The sequence below is a fragment of the Leuciscus leuciscus genome (genome assembly GCF_965113295.1).
Source record: "Leuciscus leuciscus genome assembly, chromosome: 1".
In the NCBI taxonomy this organism is placed as follows: domain Eukaryota; kingdom Metazoa; phylum Chordata; class Actinopteri; order Cypriniformes; family Leuciscidae; genus Leuciscus; species Leuciscus leuciscus.
In genome coordinates, this window is record NC_138725.1 from 64,704,699 (window position 1) to 64,730,997 (window position 26,299).

Genomic DNA, 26,299 nt, shown 5'->3' on the forward strand with positions numbered 1-26,299 from the left:
TTATAATCTAGCAGTTTAGTCATGACGTCAGCTTGTAGACGAGCCCGGAAGTCTAATAGACTTTGGCTTCCTTCAGAAATTTCCTGTGCTTTTGGTTTCTGAGTAAAATAAGGCACTTGTTTAGACTGCACGCCATTTATGTTGCAGAACAAAACATGAAACATCCTTTTAATTACCTGAAACTCTAAAATGCTAACTCGCTTCCAGGTTTTAGGACTTCAAACTAAACATTATTATTATTATTATTATTAATAACAACAACCACGATAAAAAAATTAAAATAATCATTTTGCTTGTGGTCGGTAAAGGCAAAAACTGGGAAGCCATAGGTTTTATAGATCGTTGCTTTTGTTGCACCTGGTAAGGACACTGTACAAAAGGGTGTAGTTGATGACATGTATAAATGATAGAGGCCTTGAGGAAACATATTGTTCAGTTTTTGATCAAATGAGGTAAAGTAAAAGGGTTGCTTTGTAAGGGATTCATCAGGGTTTAGTGTTTGGCCCTTTTGTGTTTAACTGGAATGGTGGCGGGAGTGTTGGAACGAGGGATGTGGGGAAAGATAGAGGGATATCAGAATGGATTCAAGAGCATGTGGAAGTAGAGAAAGATGTACCTGGTTGGGAATGGCCCTCTTCTTGTTGACGATATTTCTTTGCTGGGCGCTGCAGGCGAGGGAAACAGAAAACAACAATTACACACTGATTGGATGCTGCAGTATGTATTGTATGAATAGCACAACAATAAAACAATATCTGTGTAAACCTCCCTGGCGCTCTGGGTGGGAGCGATCCTGCCAGTGAGGCAGGAAGATGGGAGGAGCGGGAGGAAAAAGAGGAGATGGGTGGTCTGATTAACATCTATCTAAATGTAGCTTTGTGACTGAGGGGGGCGCTAGCGCACCTGTTGTTGGCGTACCCTGGTATGGTACCGTCATCCATCCGTCTGAAGTCAAGACTGAAAGTGACGGCATGAGAACCGTTAACAAAGATGCCCTGATAAACTCACGACATGCGCATGGAGGCACACGCAGGACGAGCAGGGTCAGACAGGCTTGATGCTGTAGAGTAGCTTTGCCTCAACTCTTGAAAGCTCTACAGTGACCAACTGAGCATGCAGACATTTCACATGCAAGTCTCAAGTTGTACACTAGCTGTCCGAGAGGTCAAAGACATGCACTAATCATTTTAGTGCACTTAAGTTATGTCCATAATGCACAGGCAGAGGGACTGAAACTGATCATTTTAGTCCACTGCACTGACAGTACAGAGGAGATGCAGCACAAAAGATGTTTTAAGAGGTTAAAAACATCCTGCAAATACCGATATACATTTTCTAAATATATAAATGACATCTTAATATTGTCGATATGTTTTAAATGCCTCAAGAACACAACAGAGAAGGTAATGTAGCTTGAGGATGTCAAATGTACTGATGCTTCCATACAAAAGAAAAATTATAAAAATAAAAAAAAGTATTTTCATTAAAACGTTTTTAATGTTTTTAAAAGAAGTCACTTATGCTCACCAAGGCTGCAGTTATTTGATAAACAGTACAGTAAATAAAGTAACATTGTGAAATGTTATTTACATTTAAAACAACTGTTTTAATATATTTTAAAGTGTAATTTATCTCTGTGATCAAAGCTGAATTTTCAGCATCATTACTCCAGTCTTCAGTGTCACATGATCCTTCAGAAATCATTCTAATATGATGATTTGCTGCTCAAGAAACATTCCTTATTATTATCAACGTTGAAAACAGTTAATGCTGTGCAATGTTTTTGTTGAAACGGTGATCTTTTTTTTTTGGGGGGGGATTCTTTGATGAATACAAACCTGACCATATCTAAGAATTGCATGAAGGCTACATACCATTGTCATAATATTCAATGTTAACATTTATTTAACCATGAAAAAACTAAATGATGAGCAAACTTACAGGCAAAAAAAACAAGAAATTTGCCAGAATTTTATATTTGCAAATGCTATGCTATATATATATAACATTTTTTATTTTTATTTTTTTCAAGGCTTGCACCTTGGAACCTATTTCAAGGTTTGCGTTCTCGAGCCACCAGGCACTGTTGTTGTGCGGATGAGCGGCCCGGAGCGAGCATCTTTGCAACGGAAGTGAATCTATCAAAACTAACTTTAGCTGGACAGTAACTTTATTCTAGAGCTGCTATAAAGCCAAATAAATCTCTGTTACTTTCATTTCCTATTATCACTGTAAAGCTGCTTTGAAACAGTCCATGTTGTTAAAAGCGCTATATAAATGAAGGTGACTTGACTATGTTCGTAGCTTTGAACCTTCTAAAGATTCGAGAGTTTTGTTTGAGACTCTCATTATATTCTGCTTTGCTCTTAGGAATAAATGTGGTTTCAGATAAACTCATGTGAAAAGGTCAATTGTGGTTGGTTGCTTTACATGTCGGCCACATGGCCCCTTCCTGTCTGCGTCAGTCTAAATAAACTGCTCCGCCGACCGACTTACAGACAGTCAAAAGCTAAGGTTAGGGGTGAGAAATAAAACCCAGAATTCGCCACACTGGATGCTACACATACTTTGCAAATCCAATGAAGTCCTCATGGTTGGTGTTGATGTATGACAGCTCAATGTCAATCAGCAGAAGGACCTGGTAAAGACAATCATTTTGCACAATAAGAAAATAAAGAAAAGACTCAAAGTGATGAAAAGGGGATCTTCTCTTGTTGCTCTCGCACCTGGTCCTTGGTCTTTCCTTCTCTCTCTCTGACGTAAGTGGTGACGATCCTCTCGGTTTCTTCTCGCAGTCTGGGGTAAGAGCCTAGCTGTGGGGAAAAACACCAGATAGATGCAGGCTAAAGCTTGTAAACACGGCCACACGCACACCTACAGAAACACACACGCGTTCTGCGACATGAAAGTGGTAGGAGCTAACCACAGTTAGCCCGTTTAACACAGGTCGATGTGAGGACTAGTTTTAGCTAAGCCACCGTGCACAAGAAGAATCAGTGCAAGAGAGAGAGCAGACATGCGCACACTCACACCTACAAGCATGCAGATTTGGGGATTTCAACAAGTTGTGCAGGTAAGACAACATTCACTCCCAGCTAGGAATAGACAGCGAATGAATAAATGAAGTTCTAAGGTGCAGTAAACCAAATTTAAGGGATGGTGTTACTAGGGTTGGGAATCGAAAACTGGTTGTGGATATGATTTTAAATGATTGACTTAAATAAAAAATGTCAGCTTTGTTTCATAATTGACACATTTTGCAACATCGACACTGTTATTGAACTGAATTGAACCTATTTCATAATTGATGAACTCTACAGTCAATAAACTGAACTGAATCAACGCTGAACTATTCTCACTATTTTTCTGTTTATCCCTGTAAAGCTGCTTTGAAACAATCTGTACTGTATAAAGCGCTATATAAATAAATGTAACTTGACTTACAATACTACAGTAATATGATTAAGTTTTGTTCTGGTAACAGTTATGATATACAATCTTCCATTGATGCAGACAGGTTTCTACTAAACAAAGGCTAAATGCATTATGTTTTAGTGATTTGTTAAAACACTTTATGAATGTTGCCAACTGAATCAGCCAAATGAATCTCAAACTCATTGGTCTTAAATGGCTCACCGAATCAGCCATAGTTGTTACTGAGATAACAACGGACTAACTTCAGGTCCTTATTTTTGGTCAAATTAGATTTGAAATAAACCAAGAACTGTGTTTTGTGTTGTATAGACCTATTTTGTGTTAATATAAAGCGGGACCTGTTGTACATAAAGACATAAAATCAGTTGAATTACTGATTGGTTGTTCATATGACAGTGTGTATGAAAGATGCACATTCAGAGCATTCTGAATTCAGTATTTTTATAATTTAGAGTTTTTAAATATTTGTTTAAATAATTTACGTAACAACATAGTACAGCATCAATAATTTAGTGCTTCCTAAAATGTATTAAAATAATCATTCAAAATGGAATTGGAACTAGAATCGCTAAATTCCTCACGATTCCCATCCCTAGTACTTAAAACTGATCAATCTTAAGTGATACAATTATTTGATGTTAACAAATATGTGGTGAAGTGCAGGAAATATTTACTTTTTGAGGAGAAAAATCTCTTCCAAATCTGAGAGTGAAAAAGTGTAAAGATTTAAGAAAATGAAAAAAAAGTTTAAAAAAAAAAAGAAAAAAGAAAAGAAAGTGTGACATTGGGGAGGGAAGACAGAATCAACACAAGTATTGCACTGTGGTTCCTCCTACGACCACAAGATGGCAGGTGACCGGTTCTTTGTTGCTATGACAACAGCAGCAGCCTTTTGTGTCTGGAGTGGTTGGCAAATCATCTGTCACTATGTTTTTTTTTTGTTTTTTTTACTTTTACAGCCAGTGGTTCAGATTAACTGATGCTCTACTAAAGCAACAAAGAGCGAGATAAGGTGATGAGCCACTGACAAACACTGATCACTGGCGCTCAAAAGCTGATTCATCTTAGAAACACCCCGTTTCCCAAGCAATCCGGATGCTATATGTTGGAGTCACAGGGACTATGGAAATGTGAGGCTCATTATGGAACAGAACACCAACTTCGGACATGAGTGACATGAACACATTCCAGACAGACGATGGGCTGATTTGATATAGATGGAAAGCTGATAGGGCAGGCAGGCGGGCGGCAGTGTGGAAATGGAGGAAGGAGGAGTTTTTGTTTTTTTTGGGCTCTGCCTCTTCTCGATCCGCACTCCTGGTTACCTTGTTGGCACTTTTCCTGACGAGGGTGGTGACTTCGGACACCACCATGTCCACACATTTCAGGCTGGGCTCTTTCAGTTTGCGGATCTGCTTTTTCACTATAGTCTCAAAGGCCAGGTCAGGGGTGAACAACCCCGTTCTGAGGGGGTCAGGGTGATGCCGTTGGGCAAGGGGGGTGGGGTGGGGTGGGGTGTAGAAGAAAAAGTGTGGAGGTGTTAAAAGAGGACAGAAAAAAAGAGAAAGAAGGCAGAAGAGAGCATGGAGAAGGGGAAGAATAAAAAGAGAGGTAATTTTTAGTTGATTAATCATTGCTTATCTATTAACAGATACAAAGTTAGGGTCCAAAAGGGGGAGTCGCAGGTTTTCACATCCATGAATTATGAGTTATGTATTTTTACAGCACACTATTCATATCCTACAGAAAAGTCTGTTCAAGTCTAAATAAGTCTACAACTAAATAAGTCTAAAAGATTTGCAAAAATATTCACACCAAGTCCAATGTTACAACACAGTATAAAAATAAAAAACAGTATTAAATATATTAAAACTAGTAACCTAGCCTTCAAAAATCATTGTTTTGGTTTAAACATTTTGAAATACTAGAATCCAGTGGTTTATATGACACTTCTGTTAAAGTCGTGATGAAACGGATGTTTGTCACAATATGGAGGAAAAGATCAGTTGCTATTTCAGAGGGAAACGGATTATCGAAAAAGGAAAAATATAGGACGGGATGGTTGACTGGATTTTGAGATGTGGACGTTGCACTCAAAAGTGGAGGCAGGGGTGGGTTTAAAATGGACTAAATGATTGGAGAAGACATGAAAACGTCAGCAGAGAAAGTCTGTCGTTTTTACCGGAAAGTCCAGTTTTGACATTTTGATGAAATATTACGAGCTCAAAAAAATTGCACGGATGAATTGTTCACAATAAGACCTATAATATGCATTCAGAAAACAGAGTTTTATTTTAATTTCATGTAGACTTTAATAGCTCTTCAACATCTGTGTTCTTCAGCCTATGCGGAGAGAATGGCACATTAAATTACTAAGAGCCATTCGACTGAATCTGCAGCACTACGGCAAAGAAAAGATATTCCCCCAGAGCTGCCAATCAGCAGTCTACACTGGGAATGAGAAAAAAAAAATAGTGAAAACAAGACTTAGCGCACACACACACACACACACACACACACACACACACACACACACACACACACACACACACAAAATGCAATAAAACGTGTGAATGCAAAAAACACAACATACACAACCAGTATAGTCCAATTCGTGAACAAATGACTTGTACACTGGTTCTTTGTAATTTATCAGTCAAAATGACTCAAATCTTATAAAGACCCCAAAACCAACAAGTTTTTGATTTAAATTAGTGAAAAAGATTGAAAATAATTAAGTCTCCAACTCATGAGTTAACAGTTTAAATCAGTCTAAAGGCTAAATTGATTGTAAAGGTCTTTGACTTATTTGCTGAATGATAAGGCATTAATTAAAACTCGAAATAAACCAAAAACTGTTACTGTGATGCGTGCTTGCCCTAGCAAGTACGCTAAAGTGTACTACTTTGTATGCTAAAGTGTATTTCTGTATCACAAGGACGAGACTCGAGGTTCATATGACAATGTGCGGTTAAAGCAGACCATTTTGAGTTGTGTTGTAATGTTACGGTCACGTCTGTTTAGTGGTTTTGTTCCAAGTTTGTTTTCATGTCTTTTATTTTGTAGTTTTCATAGTCATGTTTAAATTTCCTGATTGTCATGTGATTCCCTTGTCTAATGTGTCCTGTTCTGATTGGTTCCTTGTTCCATGTGTCATGTTTTCATTGTGTTTCTCATATTTTTGGCTTGTTGTGTATTGATGCTGCTGCTATCGAGTCCAGTGATGTCAAGTCAAGTTCACGTTTATATTAATGTCTATGTTATGTTCTCAATCAAGTTTACTTCATTCATCGTCTTGTTTTGGGATTATATCAATAAACGGTGTTTCTGACGTCACAAACTACCTTGTAACCAATCAGATCAACGGACGATCGCCAACGAGTGGATCTCTGATCTGGTGTGAGTGAGTGGAGGCGGGGCTAATTTGCATATTCATAGAACCACAAATACTAAATGAGGCAAAGGGGTAGAGTTACGTTCAAGCTATTTTAAGGCATGAAAAAAAATCTTTAAATATCTCATTTTGGTGATCAAAGACAAGTTTTAAGGGATTCAAATGAATGACTACAGGGGGACTTTAAGACATTGGAACGATCCCACCTTTACTTGATATGTATTTCGGACTTGGTGTGAATGGGCCTCAATAGCCCTTGCATTTCATTTTGACCCTTGGCTACAGAGATGCTCAGCATTCAGCAGGATGTTACGAACCCACGGCTCGTCCCTTTTAGACCGCAGATGATCAGAGAGTGTCATTCTCCAATCATCTCCTTATCACAAGACCGTCACAACACCCCAACACACGACAGCAGATCCAGCGCACAAGGCAGTCGAGGGGCTGAGGGGGCCACACTGACACGCAAACACGCTCCCCGAAGTCTATCGTTCAACCTCTAACTCTCCCTCTGTGCTTTTAGCTGAAAGCACCGTCTGTTTGTCTCAGATGTAGTGTGACCCCCTCACTGGAAGCCCCCCTGTGGCCAGGCTGGGGTACTGCAGTACCTTGTTGGTGCACTGCCTGAATGTGTTGATGAGCTCCTGAATAACCAGATCGATACATTTCAGACAGGGCTCTTTCAGCTTAATGATCTGCTTTTTCACGATGGCTTCAAACGCCAGATCTGGAGTGAACAGCCCAGTTCTGAGAACGCACAGGACAGACAGACAGCAGGACGTAAGAGGACGGAGACGAACAGTGAGGTGAAAGAAAACAACAAAAGTGACAAAAAAATAACTCAAAGACAAATATTTGTGACAATGACGTGAAAATTCAACTTAATAGAAGTGAAACCAAGTGAAAATAGGGTACTTGAGGGTGAAGTGGAGGGAAAGAAGAGGATAAAGACATTGGTTTAGCTCACAAAGACTAGAAACAGAATCCTAAATAATACACGGACAGATGAGTGTGACTTGCTGTGGGGAAAAATAAGTCAATTAAACATTTCAGAGACGACAAGGATCCTCAGTGATTTTAAGAATCGCTTTAGGCCATGCCCTCATGACACAGTTTTTGCGGTGGCGGACGAATATTTGAGGGTCTCACAAGAGATACTGTACCCAGATTGCAGTCAATTGATGCTCACTCCAATTGCAGACACGTGGTAAGAATGAGTAGAAATGACAGTCAAGACCAGCTCATTTGAGTCAGAGTCAAGACCGAGAGCAGAAGAGGGGTTTTAATGCGTCAAGACAGTCCATATGCTCCCAAGTCCACTGAGTCCAAGCACAAGACCATATTTTCATGGATGTGGTCTTGGTCATTGATTATGAGCCCATGACTATATTCTCATTGTCTTGGTCCTTGAGTTCAAGAACATATTTTCATGGTCTTAGTCTTGGGCTCAGAATTGAGGACCAGTGCCATTTTTTTTTCATGGTCTTGGTCCTCGAGACCAAGATCACATTTTTATGGTCTTGGTGCTCATGGTTTTGGTCTTGGTCATAGATTATGAGCCCATGACTATATTTTCACGGTCTTGGTCGTTGAGTTCAAGATCACATTTTCATGGTCTTGGTCCTCGATTCTGAGCCCAAGACAATATTTTCATGGTCTTGGTCCTTGAGTCTGAGTCTAAGATTATATTTTCATGGCCTTGGTCCTTGAGTCCGAGTCTAAGATTATATTTTCATGGTCTTGGTCCTTGAGTCCGAGTCTAAGACAATATTTTCATGGTCTTGGTCCTTGAGTCTGAGTCTAAGATTATATTTTCATGGCCTTGGTCCTTGAGTCTGAGTCTAAGATTATATTTTCATGGTCTTGGTCCTTAAGTCTGAGTCTAAGATTATATTTTCATGGTCTTGGTCCTTGAGTCTGAGTCTAAGACAATATTTTCATGGTCTTGGTCCTTGAGTCTGAGTCTAAGATTATATTTTCATGGTCTTGGTCCTTGAGTCCGAGTCTAAGATTATATTTTCATGGTCTTGGTCCTTGAGTCCGAGTCTAAGACAATATTTTCATGGTCTTGGTCCTTGAGTCTGAGTCTAAGATTATATTTTCATGGCCTTGGTCCTTGAGTCTGAGTCTAAGATTATATTTTCATGGTCTTGGTCCTTAAGTCTGAGTCTAAGATTATATTTTCATGGTCTTGGTCCTTGAGTCTGAGTCTAAGACAATATTTTCATGGTCTTGGTCCTTGAGTCTGAGTCTAAGATTATATTTTCATGGCCTTGGTCCTTGAGTCTGAGTCTAAGATTATATTTTCATGGTCTTGATCCTTGAGTCTGAGTCTAAGATTATATTTTCATGGTCTTGATCCTTGAGTCTGAGTCTAAGATTATATTTTCATGGTCTTGTAAAGGTCGAGCATGTTTACTCAGTCTTGTCCTGGACTCGATCTTCTTCAGGTCTTGGTCTTGACTTTGACTTGAATGAGCTGGTCTCAACTACAACAGTGGAGTGGTTAAACAATGTGTTCTGAGTCGGATTTGAGCCAACATTGACACTGTAATGTTTTTAATCATGTCATTTACGCCCCATAATGTGCAACAATGATGTGCCATAAACCATAATAGAACAAATGGTGGAGAGAGAATTAACAATATTTTCCTTTGTCACATTTTCTTAGGGAACTAAAATACACATTTATAGTAAGTATAATGTTTGTGAATGTTCCGCCTTTATTTACCAGTATTTACATTATTTCTGAATGTAATAATAAAGTGTGACTTACACACGGTTGCGACTTGCCTGTGTTTTTTTTTTCTCTCAAAGAATGCAATTTTGACCCGGTGTGACTTATATTCCAAAAAATACGGTATTGTGAAAAGAGTGGTGACATGCAGAAAATACTTGTACCGACTGACAAATGCAATTTGTAATATCTAATTATTTTTATAATGAGACAAATGATAAGAAAAAACGTGGCGTGAGCAGTAAAACGATTCTGGTAATTGTGTTGGGAAAGCATGGCCTTACTATAAGACATTTCAGAGAAAGAAAGTGTGTGATTAGAGTGAAAGAGTGAGGGATTAGTCAGTGAACAGAGGATATAAGAAGTGTCGTGGCTTTCATGCCAGCGTAAGGCCTGCCGTCAATGGGACACCACTTGCCTGACACCATGGACGTTCTTAATGGCGTGACTGATTTCTCGCCGGAGCTCCTTCTCATCAAAAACAATCTGAAAGAGAAAGAGAGACTTCACAACAGGGACTTGCCACTGCACCTGTGTGGCATACCGGGTCCTCTGGGAACTTGCTGTGACTTGTTATCTTAAGATCATAGTATTTGCTGAATTCTAAACAAGTAGAATCATTCAGACAAACTTTGACAGTTCAAAAGCAGACAAAACCAAGAGTTCTGTTGAAAATAGAGGCATTTACCTTGACTAGCTCGAAGGGGAAGCGCTCATGGAAAATTCGGTTTATCCGGGCACCTCCAGACAACTCTGCTGTGTCCACCTGGTCTCCGGACCCTTCGATGCACTTCTCAAAGTCCACTCCAAACTGCTGGACCATCCTGAAAGAGTTATACTCAGAGTTATACACACTTGCCCCAGCTTAGAAATTGCTTTAGTTCGAGATGCTAGTCACGTCACTGGACTCACTGCAGCAGAGCCTTGGTCTTTCGCGTAGGGTCATCCGGGCGGAAATTCTTATACTCTTCCACCTCCTTTTCCAGTGAGAGAAGCTGAGACTGGAGTTTGCTGCGTAAGCCGGGTAGCGTGTCCCGGATGTGGTTGGTCAATTGCTAAAAACAAAAAAAATAAAAGGAAGTGAGAATGTGATACAGTATATAAACATAATGGCACCAAACAGAGGGTGACATTCACCAAACAAAGACATTTTCAGGAATTAGAAATATTTATATAAGCATATGCTAATCTTTTCCCAAATGGAATTATTTGTGCAATGCCATGGCTAGTGTCGTGTTCCTACCTGGTTGAGGGCCTTCTGCAGGTGTGGTGTTCCCATTTTTTCAGCCATGTGTCTGTAGCTGGGATGGGACAGGAAGAACTTTCTTTCTGCCGCCATAGCAACACGAATATCCTTCTTGCCATCTATATCTTTCTGACTTCTGTTTACTACACCAATATAACCTGGGACAGAGAAAGTGACATTAAATAGCCTGTGCCAGAGCTGGATGGTCAATATATACCCCATGCAATGGTAGAAATATGTAAACTGGAATATTGCTACCTCCTTTTGTCCCTCCAAAGAACACTTTATATTGTATGGTATTGTTCTCAAAAAGTTTGGGGTCAGTACGATTTTTATTTTATTTTTTATGAAAATATACTTTTATTCAGCAAGGTCATGTTAAACTGATCAAAAGTGACAGTAAAGACTCTTCCATTTCAAATAAATGCTGTTCTTATGAACTTTTTATTCAACAAAGAATCCAAAAAAATGTATCATGGTTTCCAGAAAAATATGAAGCAGCACAGTTTTCAACATTAATAATAATAAGAAATGTTTCTTGAGCATCAAATCATTATATTAGAATGACTTCAGAAGGATCATGTGACACTGAAGACTGGAGTAATGATGCTGAAAATTCAGCTTTAATCATAGGAATAAATTACATTTGAATATATATTAAGATAGGAAACATTTAACACTATTAGTGTTTTTACTATATTTTTTGCCAAATAAATGCAGCCTTAGTAAGCATAAGAAGCTTCTAAAAAAAAAAAAAAAAAAAAAAAACCTTACCAAACCCAAAGTTTTGAATAGTAGTGTATATGGTTATGGTATGGTGACATAAAATGACTCATAAATGATAAGATAATTGGCCATAAATTACACTCCTGTAATGTGATTGTTTAAAGTACAAACTGCCCACCTCTACGCAGCGGTAAGAGTTTATTTTCCAGGATATCCCGGGCGTCTGTACCCTCATCCATTAGATCCAGTTTAGTAATCACACCAATGGTGCGCACTCCTGTTGAAACACAAACAAAAATACATTAACAACAACTTGTGTTCTCTCCAAAGGGTTCCCACTCTATTGACCAATGAATTTCCATGACCTTTCCTGCTTGATCAGGATTACTTAAAAAAAAAATCTTCTAAATTCAAGTTTCACTAGAGCATTTGGGATTCACTAAAAAGAATGATCGGCTCATAAAGTGGAAATCACTATGGTTTCTAAGCTACAGGTTTTCAGTGACTATGTGAACTCTATCTATCCATCTCCTCTCGTTCTTTTATCTCTCCAGCAATCCTCACCTTGAGGGTCCACCTCTTTAGCCACCTTGAGGGCATCCGAGTTTGCCAAGTCAGTGTTGGCCGGGGTGACGGCGAGGATCAGGCAGCTTTCCCTAGTGATGAACTGCAAGATCATGTCTCGAATCTGGTGCTCAATGTCTACCGGCTGGTCGCCCACCGCAACCTTGGTCATACCGGGCAAATCAATGAGAGTCAGATTCAATACTGTTGAAGGGAGAGAGAGAGAGAGGAGTGACATTTTAACAATGGCTGCCGAGATTACGAGTGTGGACTGAGGAAAGCAGTGGTATTAAAGAGTCTTTTGTTGTATTACCGTGTGGAGAGTACACTCTGAGGTTGATGGGAATAGGAGAGATGCCCTTATTGGATCCTGTAATCCTGTCGGTTTCTGCTTCAATTTCCTGACGGACTTCATCAAAGTCCACAAACTTCCTCCCTTTGCAGTGCAAGAACTCGGCATATTCTACAAGACAGAGAGATTGAGAGTGTGGTTAAGGGTGATATGGAGATGGGCGGACGACATTTCAGCATCAATGCAAACAAGACATGAAAACCATATAGTGGTATTTTCACCTAAAGCCTAAACACTGTCACTGCCATAAAATGTAAGCATTTCACACCAGGGTTATTATATAGTCAGCTAAAACTAAAATGATTATGTTATGTATAAAAAAAAAAAAACATTTTATTTCAGCTAGTTGCTATTTAGTTTAACTAGATGTACTAAAATAGCTAAAACAAAAAAAAAGTATGTTGAAATTTTTAAAAACGTTAATAGTAATAAAAGATAATCTCAATGACACTGCAATAACACTATTCCACACTAATATACAGAAGAGATTTTACGAAACATGCTAATTTCCATAAGGGCTGTATGATTTAGTTCACACAACAAAAAAAACCTATTGCAATTATTTTAGCAAATATTTCAACTGCAATTAATTATGCAGTAATTATACTGATTTAAAGGGATAGGTCACCAAAAAATACTTACTAAAATACCCCCCCCCAAAAAATAAATAAATATATATATATATATATATATATATACAGATATTTTCATGCTAAAGTGCAAAAAAAAAAAAAAAAAAAAAACATTAGGCAAGCATGTCTGAGCTTCCGTTTACTATATTTGATGTGCTCTATGTGTTGATCAATATATGAATAAAAGTAAATCTGTTTATGATATAAAGTGATTGTGTCTCGTCAGAAGAATTTTAGTTGCATGGGCTTTTAATATAGGGACAAAAATGACATGAGAACAGGGATGTCACTAACCATTGTTTTTGTAAACGAGTAAATGGTCGATTATTTTGACGATTAATCGAATAATCGAATAAAAGACCTAAGCCTTTATAATGACTAAAAATACATAATAACAACGAGGTAATAATATTTGGTTCAAATAAAGCATCAAAAGCAACTAATCATATGGTTTTACAGAACAATGTTAAAATACATAATATACATAATAAAAAAAGATCATCTTATGTACAGTTTTATAACTAATGCCTGCAGAGGACGCCTACGGTCTGGTGTTGGTACACTTTACAGCAAATCAAATCTTTGTTTAATATTGGCCAAATTATATTAAATGAAAATGTTTACTTAATTTTTAATATTTGGCAACTTATTTACGAAATAAATGCTCCAGCCGCTGTAATTTCTCGAACAAGAATGTGTAGACATAAAAACGTTGTTTATTATGCACACTTAGAGCGAGGGATGCGTCACTTCCGGTATTTTGCCGGTTACTCAATACGGGTATTTTGCAATCGAGGAATTATTTTAATCGAGTACTCGCATTTAATCGAGGAATTGTGACAGTCCTACAAGAGAATATAAAAAATATCCACATTTATAAAAATCGCAAATTATGACTAGGGCAACGATTATTATTTTTAATCGATTAATCTGTTGATTATTTTTTACGATTATCTATCCATAGAGGTAACCATAGCAACAGTATCAATTACATAAATCCAATCGAGCCGTGAGCTCATCCAATCGATATTTTAAATAACCAACAACAGCGTCAAATGCTTTGCAACAGGTTGCAGAGAGCACGTTTGAGCCGTGAACCAAACAAAGTAGTATTAATTCAAAATGGAACTGGTTCTCTGCTTCTTAATTCCCAATCATGTGAATGATGCACAGATATTATGCATTTAGAAGCAGACAACAGCAGTTCAGCTTTGTTATGTTCCTCTTTACGGTCGATTACACTGATTTGGAAGATAATTTGTTCTGTAATGTCTTTCTGTCTGAATTAATTCTCCATCTGCACTTCCGTGTTCTCGCTACATTACATTACCTCATACTGAAAGCAATATAAATGATAATTGCTTGTAAAGTGGCTGAGAGATGTAAATGTTACAAGGGGAAGTTTCAGAGGAGAACTGCCTTGTGTATGAAATCGGAATAAGATGACATTATTAGTTAAAGATTAACCGTGTCATTATTGTGTCACTAGCAAAAGGAACAGTAATAAACAACAGTTTTTTTTTTTATTATTGTTTTCAAACTAGAATGTGATAAAGCATGTTTATGCATAACGTGGAATGTCATGGAACTTGTCAAAATTTGGATGAAAACTTTTTATGCGTTTTGGCCGTTCATTTACATGACAGCAACGTTTTAGGAGCAGAAAACGGCTTTTCAAACGTCATTTCACTATTTCATGAGATAGTAAAATTCACACAGCAACTCACAGGCCTTCATAACAGCCTGCCAAAATAAAAGTTCGGTTTAACTTGAAGAGACGATGACAGAAATATATTTCTATTGTGAAGTCGAATGCACTGTAATTATACAGTTTATTAAAACATTATTTTTAAAGAATTTTTAGCAGAATGTTGTGCAGCCCTTTGCTTGCCAAAAAATAAAAGGAATTGTTTTAATTTCGTTTGATTACATTTTATAAGATGAATTAAATTGCTAACGTTTTATGCATTCATTTGATTACCAGAGTTTTCCATAATACATTTGTGTTATATCATAAAACACAGATTACTGAAAATTAAAACAGACAAAAAATAATAAACATTTCATAGGGCACTAACATTATTAAAATTCAATAGATTTTTTTTTTATATATATATACAGTACTGTGCAAAAGTCTTAGGCATGTTAATATTAAACTTACATGTTAAATTCACAAATTGAATTTATTTATTATTTAACTTCTATTAACTAATTCAACTCAATATATGGTGTAACGACCCTTTGCGTTTAAAACGGCTTTTGTCCAGGTACACTTGCGCATAGTTTTTCAGGTAGCTTTGAAGGAAGGTTTCTTCAAGCATCTCGGAGATGTTCCCGCAGTTCTTCTGGATTTAGTCTGTCTCAGTTTTTTCTGTTTCTTCATGTAATCACAGACAGACTCGATGGTGAGATCAGATCATACCGGCTGTTGTCAGATTCCTTGTGCATACACAAATCTCACTGGATTATTACAATAATAATTGGGGGGGGGATATTAACCTGCCTAAGACTTTTGCACAGTACTGTATATATATATATATATATATATATATATATATAAATAAAATAAAAAATGTATTATAAAAATTTAATTTAAAGTCCAATCCAGAAAAATTCAAGCAGCATTAATTTGCGGGGGAAAAAAAAAGAAATTTTGTGGGAAACAATTAAAGTGGATTTCATAGGGCCCTTGATGTGTCATTTGATGTGACACATTTGTCACACTAAATTTTCTGGCCACCGTGTATGAACAAGCATGAAAGCATGTGGTTTCAATCAACCACATACATATTACGTACCTGAGAAGGCTTTGTTCAGTTGTGCTCATTAACACACTCACCAGCTTTGTTGTTAACTAGCTGCAGAATGAGAGGCCTGCGGGTGACGATGCCTGAGCCTCGGGGAAGGAAATCCCTGGAGGAAAAACAACGAGAGAAGGAGAAAGTGAGTATGGATGAATGAGAGGCAAACACTTCAGAGTCCCGAGTTTGATCAAATTATTCATGAGAGAGGAGCGAATGTTTAGGGGCAACCTCTTTGCATTCATATCAGAACACACACACAAACCAAGACACTATCATGGTCCCTTGTAGCAATGAATATTAAAACATGGTGGCACCTTTTGAAGGCCCATAATTCCTAAGAGGCTGCAATGCTTTTACAAATGAATGGCCACAGCCGTATCTTGCAGCCAAATCAGGGTACATTTAATAACACTGTGGCGTATTATAAACACCCTCTGAGATCAAACTGTGAGCCGAGAGCAGTTTCATCCCTTTACACCCACAGATTTAACAAAGCACAGAGAACAGAACAGGTACGGTTTTAATGGTAATATCAGGAAAAATGAGCCAGGCATTCAATCAGTCCACAATCAGAAATGCAAGTATGACACACAAAACCAAATTGTGAACACACAGCCCTGTTGCAGATACCTTTTCAGCACAAAAGTATAGGCTATAACATAAGCGAGATAACAAGAATAGCAATGTACGCCAGGAGATTTACAAGATCATTCCCAATTAAAATGCAATAATTTAAAGTCCCTCTGTAGTCAATTATTTAATCCCTTAAAAACACCCCAAATTACATATAAAAAATAAAATAAATCTCCATGCCTTAAATGTGAAATGAATGCAACTCTACACCCTTGCTTCATTTAGTACGCGGACCCATATATGCAAATGAGCCCTGCCTCCACTCACTCACACAGGCTCGTCTACAAGTTAGTCTATCAGAATGGTAATGCGTTTTATGTATCGCTCTGTACAACGTTGGACACATTACGGTAATTAATATGATTAGCCTTTGGCTTGCCACTGGGGACATTTAATATTCAACAACATTATTGATCTGCCTTACTTAAAGTGGACGAGGACGCAATTTTCTTCTAGAAACAAACTTTGTTGTATTATTTTCATGTTATCACTGTGAAGCTGCCTTGATACAATCTGTATTGTAAAAAGTGCTATATAAATAAAGGTGACTTGACTACGTTATCAAAGAGCTAATAATGTGTTGCTAATGTTACACAAACCATGTTCCCGTTCGCCATCTCAGTCAGACAGCTGCCCTCTAACAAGCAGTATCCTTAGAAATGCTTCAAACAACTCAGAACGTCAGTGGAGAAAGCTATATTGCTAAATCTACCCGATTTTTCATATCAACAGAAAAATATACCAAGATAACCTGGCTTCTCTTGAGACTTCACTGCATCGCAGCAGCTAATGATAAGGTAAAACCCACCCCCACATTGACTTGATTGGTTACAAGTAGGGGTGTAACGGTTCACAAAATTCACGGTTCGGTTCGATAGGATACACTTGTGTCACGGTTCGGTTTGGTACGGTTTGGTACGTTTTCTATACAGCAAAAAGAAAGAAATGCTAGAGAAATTTCCTTGATTTATTTATTTTTTATTCTTTTTTTAATTAAAACTAACATCATAAAGTATGATTTGTTTTTACTTTGAGCAATTCTGGAGCTATAATTGACTCTTCTTAGGAGCATATAAAACAAAACAGCTCCTTGGAAAAAATTAAATGTAATATTGTAGTAGTTGTAAACAAAGGTTTATTTTAGTTCAGATTAACATTTGAGGGCAGCAATTGTATTCATAATGTCAAAATAAAACCGACGTAATGTTACTTGAAAGCATTATAGCCTACTATTCCTGCCAAACTTCCTCCTGTCAAATTTTGGTCGGCAGGAAAAATGGTCCAACGAACCGTTCGGTTTGAAAATGCGTACCTAAAACCGAACCGAAAGCCTCGTACCGAACGGTTCAATACGAATACGTGTATCGTTACACCCCTAATTACAAGGTAGTTTGTGACGTCAGAAACACCAGCGATTTCAAACCGCGTTTTTGATACAGTCTTTTTTTCACTGCAGTTAAAAAAAAAAACAAAAAAAACCTGGTAATGGTGTTGACATGAATTTACACATGGTTTGTCTTAAATCATATTAAAAACACCACATAGACATATAATCAACATTAAAAACTTGATTTTCACCACAGGGGGACTTTAAAACACCACAAGGCATCAGTGATGTTTTTTTAGTTTGCCTCTAGAGGTCGTTCTCGTACTATGCAATGACAGCAGACCTTCTCAGCCGCTCCTGCAACGGACACAAGCGGGGAAAACTATCGGTGGAGATTATCGTCTGTAGCCGATAGTTCCAGAAATTGATTATCGGTATGGATAAATTGGCAAAAACAATGTATCGGTCAAGCTCTAATATCTAGGAAATTAACCAAACAAACTAGCTCTGAGATTAATCACAACATTGCAAACCTTGGGTGAAAAAAAGAAATTGGCTATTTGAAAATTAGACGAAATGTACAAGACTGTATTTAAATTCTTTGATGAGGGAATACGGTTCTCATACCACAAAGCATTGCAAATGATGAAATAAGTCTCACAGTTAAAGCCTAAATAGAACCAGTTTGTCAGAATCCATCATTGGTTTGCAAATCGAACTGCACTGGTTGTGTTGTGTTTTCGATTCTTTAAAAAAAACAGCTCATAAGAATCACTCGTATGGGAATCGGACTACACTGGTCGTGCAATAGATCCTGAATCAGTATTGCCTTGCTGCTAAGTAACATACATGGGACAACTTTTACGGTATTTTCTAACGCTAAAGGCCCTTTCACACCATGGAGAGGACAATACAAATGATAACTATAACTATCAAGTTTTAATAATTGTTCTAATTCTATGAGTAGAAGTCCAGAGCACAACAATAACAACACAGAGGAACGATACAGAAATACTTTCAGAATTATTTTTTTTCCAGCTGATGCGCAATATATAAACATTGACAGCCAATTAACAGTAGCACCTCACTGCAGTACACGAGATCCAGGGGGCGGAGTTTGATCCAGATCTAAGGGGTGGAGATTGGTAGGTTTAGGGGTGGGTTTAGGGATCAGGGGGTGGAGATTGGTAGGTTTAGGTACATGTAAGGTGGGAGGAGTTGGATCTGGATCAAACTCCTCCCCCTGGATTTCGTGTTCTGCAGTGAGGACTATCTCCCAATTAATGCAGTATTTAAAGCAGCAGACAATAACTAACAACATCTCAGTTCTCGCGCATGCGTCGTGGCGGTCTCGTGAACTCACTCAGAGGCCCACACAGAAGAAAATGATCGCTGAATAAAGTCGTTATTTTTAAGTTTTTTTGCGCACAAAAAGTATTCTCGTCGCTTGATAAACTTCACTGTAGGGTTGAGCCACTGTAGTCACTTGGACTATTTTAACAATGTTTTTACTAACTTTTCTGGGGCGGCAGATGCAATTACATAGAAGCCTATGGGGGAGTGAGACAGCTCTCAGATTTCATCAAAAATATCTTAATTTGTGTTCTGAAGATGAACGAAAGTCTTACAGGGTTGGAACAACATGAGGGTGAGTAATTACTGACAGAATTTTCATTTTTGGGTGAACTAACCCTTTCACTAACGCATATACAACTACTTATAGGGATAGTTCACATAAAAATAAAGATTCTGTCATCATTTATTCACATTAATGTTGTTCCAAACCAGTATGACTTTCTTAGAAAACAAACAAAATTCTTAAAAATATCTTCTTAGAAGAAAGAAAGTCAGAAACAAAAGAAAGTTTGGAACATGATTTGTTGTGGGGTGCATGATGACTGAATTTTTTTTGTTTTTGGATGAACCAACTCTTTAACAACGCCTGCGCTATAAACAGGTCTGTTACTGTTAAAAAATTAAATAAAAAAAGAATTCTAGAAACTACTCAAACTGTCGATCTGCCATGATAGCAGCTGACCTGAAATATAAATTTGAACGTAAAATAATTAGTTTATACTATGAACATTTGCATTCATTTACTTGCATCCGATATGTTTCAGGCCTTTGGGACACTATAAAAACCCATGATGAAATGCCAATGATGTGTCTTTTTTTCCACATGGGAAGCTTTGATGGCATCCCACATGCTGTGGGTGTGTTGAAAGCGTGTCTGCGGGTTCGAGATTCGTCCAATCACAGCCTGTCTTAATGAGTAAGCCTGTCTCTCCATGAGTTCCTGCTCTACATCTGGTCCTGATCAAAGCCAGTGCAGTCAGCTGTGAATCCAGCAGCCATTTCCCCGAAATCACCGGCTCACCTAGTAACGCACAATGCAGCAGAGCCCGAGGAGAAAGACAAACCATGCTTGAAAAACACACACAGACAGTAACACAATAAAAGAAGGGTCATACACAAAGAAATGATGAAACAAAACGGGGCTTTTAAGGACTGCCCAATGGCTCGGGGCCAGCGAGAAAGACGCTGAGGTCCCAGCTGTCACTGGAATTGTCAGTGGCCAGACTTCTGCGTTGCCATGAAAGTTTATCATTTCCAAATGTTTAAGTCTTGCCAGCTTAAAGGTGCAGTAAGCGATTTCTGACAAACGCTGTTGATATTTGAACTCACCAAAGCAAACACACCCCTATCTTGATAGCTCCGCCCCAAATTCACAAACATGCTATACAGCACAGGCACCTCCCCCCTCATGGGTGGACACGCTCCTTACTGCTGATTGGCTACAAGTGTGTTTTGGTGCTCGACTGATGAACTGTTCTCAGAAATCACTTACTACATAATTTCTGCAACACTAGTGGCACCTAGGAGAATTACAAAGGCATATTTTCAAACAATCTTGCAAATGTCCCTTTCACGCCTCCCTTAACTCAAACATCACAACAGCTCTTACTGGTGCTTGTCAAGCCATGTCTCAACATAGCCCCTTTCACACAGAGATTCCGGAAAATACACGGATAAAGTGACCCGGGATTTGATTTTGGTTCATTCACACTGACAGTGATTTTCCGGAATCAAAGAGAGTGCGTTCACACACAACCCGTAAAAATCCCGTAAAGACACGTGACATCATCAAAGTGACTTGTAATGTCTCAGCAGCGTCTTAAGTTTGCTTATTTGGTCCAAACCATGCTTGTGCATTTTTTTCTCTGATTCGATCATAAACTTGCGCATTACTTACCGTTTCACTAGCTGGCGAACAATCCCGGCTTCAGTGTCATCACTTCGACACAGCATTATAATGGCTTTTGTTCACACAGCGCACGTTCCGGGACTGAACACGGCAATGTTACTAGGTCCCCCAACCGGGCATCGATGCCGGCATCAATCCCGGGTCGTGTTTGCGTTCACACAGAAGGCGTTCTGGCAATTTCCCGGCAATTTGCCGGAATCATTGCGCTGTGTGAAAGGAGCTCATGTGTTTTCAATAAAATGTCCAACATATTAGGAATACTTTTAGCTGTGTTGTTATGTGTCATGAGTAAGTAATTGAGTAGACTTACATTTGGTCTAGAGCGAACGCGAGTGCCTCTCTTATAGAAAACCTAACCAACGTCTCTGCACCGGGGCACATTTTTTGACATGACGTGCCACAACTGTTTGAGGCGGTCTACACTGGACAAATCAAAGCAAAAATTCTAAGCTACATTTGTCTTTCTGAACGGGTGCATGATGATGCTATATGGTACTGAAGCGCGAAGCATTGCAACACCCTGTTCGCTTAGTCCCGTTTAATCTCTGAAGGTCTAAATGCAGCAAATTGTGGCTTACACTTATGTAACAGAAGCTGAATGTCTTTTTCCATGTAAAACTTCATGGTCAAACTCCGGCTAAACACGCTCTGGCTCCGCCTACTTTGGCCACGCCCCAAACTCTTACTATAGGTTGAGCTGGAAAGAGATACGTACACAGTCAGATATGTTATAGAGTCCCCCTGTGGTGAAAATCCAGCTTTTAATGTTGTTTATATGTCTATAATATGCTTTAAGACAAACCATGTACAAATTCAGAAGTCAACACCATTGCTGAGTATTTTCTCTTTGAAACTGCAGTGAACCAAAGACAGTCTTCAAAAACGGTTTGAAATCGCTGGTGTTTCTGACATCACAAACTACCTTGTAACCATTCAGGTCAACGTGTGATCGTCAACGAGTGGATCTCTGAGCTGGTGTGAGTGAGTGGAGGCGGGGCTAATTTGAATGTTCACAAAACCGCGTATACTAGAGTAACATGCAAGCTACTTTAAGGCATGAATAATTTTTTTCAAGGAAAAAACTTTTACATAAATATGTCATTTTGGTGATCAAAGATGAGTTTTAAGGGATAAAATTATTGACTACAGGGGGACTTTAAGTGAACGTAAACACTTGGGAACTTAATTGTTTGAACCTTATATTAGTTAGGCTAGTAATTTTTACCGTAGTATCAAAATCTGAATCATAATAAGCTAATTTATTACATTACAAGGTTACATGGGTGAAAAACAGCAAAAACAATAACATTTTGTTGATTTGCGGTGGGGCCAGTGAAAATCTCCATAGAGTTGAGCCCTGCAAAAGTAAGCAAGAGCTTTCAAGTGTGGCCTATGATGAAGACAGCCCGTTTGGCTGCATGAGGCACGTGGCTGTATGACAACGACCAATGCCTGGAGGGGGAGAAGGGCGAACGAAAACAGGCCATAGAGAGCTGTGTGCTGGCATAACCCCGCATCCATGGCTCTCGACTTACACCCACTCTGCCAGCAAAGTCAAACACCTACACACACCCACCCACACACACACACTCATTAAAAAAGATGGCCAGTAAATACACACATGCGCAACGGACCGAGGAGCTTCGCAAATAAGAACAAATATCCATATGGTAGGAATACGAGCGCTCCGGAAGACTCATTGCTTCGTTTCTCACTTATTTCCAGAGCAAACAGGCAGGTGGGCTGCCGTCCATTATTCATGAGCTTTAAAAGATAGAGGAGGCTGAGCAGATTGTGTATCATTTCATCCATTATGCATGCACAACCGCAGAGCGGCGCAGAGAGAGTGGAAAGAGACCGGGAGGGACAGACAGGACTCGTCTCACTTCATATACACCCAGCGTGAGTCTCCGTCCACCAGCTAATCGCCTGCTCTCATTATACAAAATATGAGCATGCACAGAACAGAACAGCTCAGAAGAGTTCACTCATTATAGAGAGGATGGGTCATGGAAAACTGCATTTTTCTTGTTTGTCTGAAATATGTGCGCATAGACCCGTCAAGAATGGATCTCGTTCAGCCCAAAATCAAAGAGAAAGAAATGAGAAATAATGAAGCCTATTTTTTGGGCCATTCAAGTTTTTTAGACTGTGACATTTAAAGGTGCTGTAATAAAAAAAATGTTGGGGGGGGGGGGGGATAGCAGGTATGAAATGTCCCTGGCACCTGACAGATATCACTGGAAATAGATGTGCTGAGTAATCACATCTGTCAAAAAAAAAAAAAAAACATTCCCAGAAAAGTTCGCCCTCACTTTTTTAGCCAATCAGAAAACTTTAGAAATGGGTCAGTGTGTGGCGGTGCTGCTTTACAGGGGATGGATTTAAAGATGTACCTTTTTTGAGAGCGTTTTAACAGTGTTAGTTCTATAGAACGGTAAAGCACAGCATGCTATGGAAGCTTGTTTCCACCACAGAATAAAAAAATAAAGGTAATTGCGACTTTTTATCTCACAAGTATGACGTTTATATCTCACAATTCTGACTTCATAACATGCAATTGCGAGATAAAAAGTCGTAATTATCTTTTAAAATGTTTTATTCTGTGGTGGAAACAAGCTTCATAGCATGCTTTTAGCATGTTAGTGAAAATACTCTTCTAGAAGTTGTCTCTGAAATCATTGCCTATAAAACATTATCAGTAAAAATATTACAGATTAAAAAAATAACTAAATACACACACTACTATTCAAAAGGTTTGGGGTCTGTAAACATTTTTCTTAAAGGATTAAGTCTCTTATGCACTCCAATCGTTTATTATTATCAGCAATATTGTGAAATAGTTTTTACAATTTAAATTTTTTATTTCTATGTTAAAATACCGTAAAATCAATGTAATTCCTTCCTGTAATCAAAACTGGATTTGCATCATTACTCCAGTCTTCAGTGTCACATGATCCTTCAGAAATCATTCTAATATGATGATTTGATGCTCAAGAAACATTTCTTATTATTATCAATGTTTTTTTTTGTTCTGTTTTTTGTGGAAAGTGAGATACATTTTTCAGGAATCTTTGATCAATAAAACATAACAGCGTTTATGTGTGTGTGTACTATGCATGGGTATATAAAACTGTTCATTGGGAAATTAGGCAGACATCACGAAATGTTTGCCAAATTACAGGCTGGTGAATTACAGTAAATTAAACAATATTTGATGCAATACATTTTCCCCTATAGTGACTTTCTATTTTAAAGTGCTACAGAGAAAGCCAAACATCTCCGACAGCATTATAAAAAGAACAGACGAGGAAAAGAAAAGAAAACATCAAGTTATTATTGCATAATATTACTGCATAATATTGTAAATAAATATTGTTTATCACAACAAACTGTGGTAGTTTGGCCAATATGATATAGACTCATGTTAAACAATCTGTTACAGGAGTGACAATGTTTTTAAGTTATATTTTTGGGCAATTTCTTGCCTTTATTTGAGAGGATACGAGGAAGTCGAACTCGGGTCGGCTGATGCGCTGTATCTGCTGGAGCGCTGCCCACAAGGATACGGCTCTGAGTATACTGAATATTTTTATTAGAACATATTTTTGTTAGAAACCATAGTTACCTTGACCTAACCATGGTAATGAGGAGCCATTCATACATAGCCATTCATGGTTATGATCTTATTACTACAAATGCTACAGTTAAACTAGGAACTATGTTAAAATATTCATAAGAGTGAGCACACAGTGGAATCAAGGGCTTTAGAGCTGGACCTCCATGAATAATGGACCAAACTATCATTTTCCCCCTGTATATGCTCTCTAATTGTTCGGAACAAATCTGGCCTTGTTTGCCTTTATGTATTCCAAGAGATGACTTAAATCATTAAAAGCCTGATGAAAGGGAAGCTAAGAAGATAGAATAGGAAACACAATGTAAGCTGCAGTCAGAATATTTTAACGACCTTTATACATAAGCCAAGTTATAGTTTGACTTCCCACATTACAAAGTATGGTAATCGTGATTTCAATTCAAACACCCATGCAATCTTATTCCTAAATGACAACGATTCGGCTATGTCTTTGACAAAATCATACCTTTCTGTCTTACAATAATTAAAATGATCACAGAAGTACTGGGATAAAAGTTTATAGTTCGGATATAAACCCTGATGTCTACAGTAGCGATCAAAATAGAGCAAACTCCCTTTCGAAAGTAACTTGGAGCTTTAAATAACGGTTGTATTGATTACAATGTCACACCAGTAGGTGGCGACAAGTGACTGGTAATTTTTTTCATTAAATCACCGAATCATTCACAAGAGATTCGTTCAAAAAAATACTCATTCATCCAGTAGGCTAATGAACAAGTGAAGTCTTTATGAGTGAGTCATTGAATCAATCATTCAAACTGATTTAAAAAAAATAATTAATTCAAATTAAACATTTTTAAATAGACTGCAGCAATTAATATTTTTGTCAAAACTTTAGTAGCCTAAATTATATGTTATTTTATTTAGTTGTCTGTTTTCATGGGAAAATTGTAAAAAAAAAATAAAAAATAAAAAATAAAGATTCTCAATTTATCAAGAATCGTGCAGCTATAGCTGCAACTAAAGCCACCTTTCCACTGCAAACGACATTCGAATTGTCGCATTTCGCCCCCTAGCGGCAGTCGCATGAAACTTTGAAACTGGTCGTGAAGCAACCGTTACCTCGGCTTATTCCCCATGGTAAAATGAATGTATTCACACAAACCAAAATGACCCTCAATACATCTGAAATAAAAACAGTATATTTTATAGAGCTAATCAACATAAATATTGATTTAATAATTCAAAAATAATTATCTCTGACATAATTATTTATAACCGCCATTTTACAGAAATAGTGTTTACGGAATAACGTTAAAGTGTTAAAAAAAATATTGGTAATTCGAACTTAGCGCTCATAGTTATGATTATAATACATCACATCCGGTCGGCCAGTCTCATACGGTCGAGCAGCAGAAATACAAAGATTTCAATGCATCCGAAGCTCAAATCGGATCCGAAATTTCTATTTACGCATACAATCAGATCTCCACGCGGCTCCCATACTAATCTCCTTTGGAATGAATGATTTCCGGTCCAACGGCTGCCGTTTGTTGTGTGCTTAATGATTATTTTGAAAAGTGATT

The 26,299-nt window shown here is 38.0% G+C and overlaps 1 protein-coding gene across 10 annotated transcripts in view; it reads right to left on the reverse strand.

The window, feature by feature from the left end:
• Positions 1-26,299, reverse strand: part of dnm2a (dynamin 2a) — a 57,153-nt gene that overhangs the window by 16,910 nt on the left and 13,944 nt on the right. For 7 of the 10 annotated variants that reach the window (XM_082179302.1, XM_082179298.1, XM_082179304.1 and 4 more), the window contains exons 2-13: positions 15,926-15,999; positions 12,416-12,565; positions 12,103-12,306; positions 11,717-11,815; positions 10,810-10,970; positions 10,479-10,621; positions 10,255-10,390; positions 9,985-10,052; positions 7,438-7,576; positions 2,727-2,813; positions 2,568-2,638; positions 617-665 (exon numbers count right to left, since the gene is read on the reverse strand). In XM_082179302.1, coding sequence (XP_082035428.1) covers positions 617-665; positions 2,568-2,638; positions 2,727-2,813; positions 7,438-7,576; positions 9,985-10,052; positions 10,255-10,390; positions 10,479-10,621; positions 10,810-10,970; positions 11,717-11,815; positions 12,103-12,306; positions 12,416-12,565; positions 15,926-15,999 — 1,381 coding nt within the window. Of the gene's footprint in view, positions 1-616; positions 666-2,567; positions 2,639-2,726; positions 2,814-4,760; positions 4,900-7,437; positions 7,577-9,984; positions 10,053-10,254; positions 10,391-10,478; positions 10,622-10,809; positions 10,971-11,716; positions 11,816-12,102; positions 12,307-12,415; positions 12,566-15,925; positions 16,000-26,299 lie in introns of all 10 variants that reach the window. The other 3 variants (XM_082179303.1, XM_082179297.1, XM_082179300.1) reach the window with 1 other exon arrangement.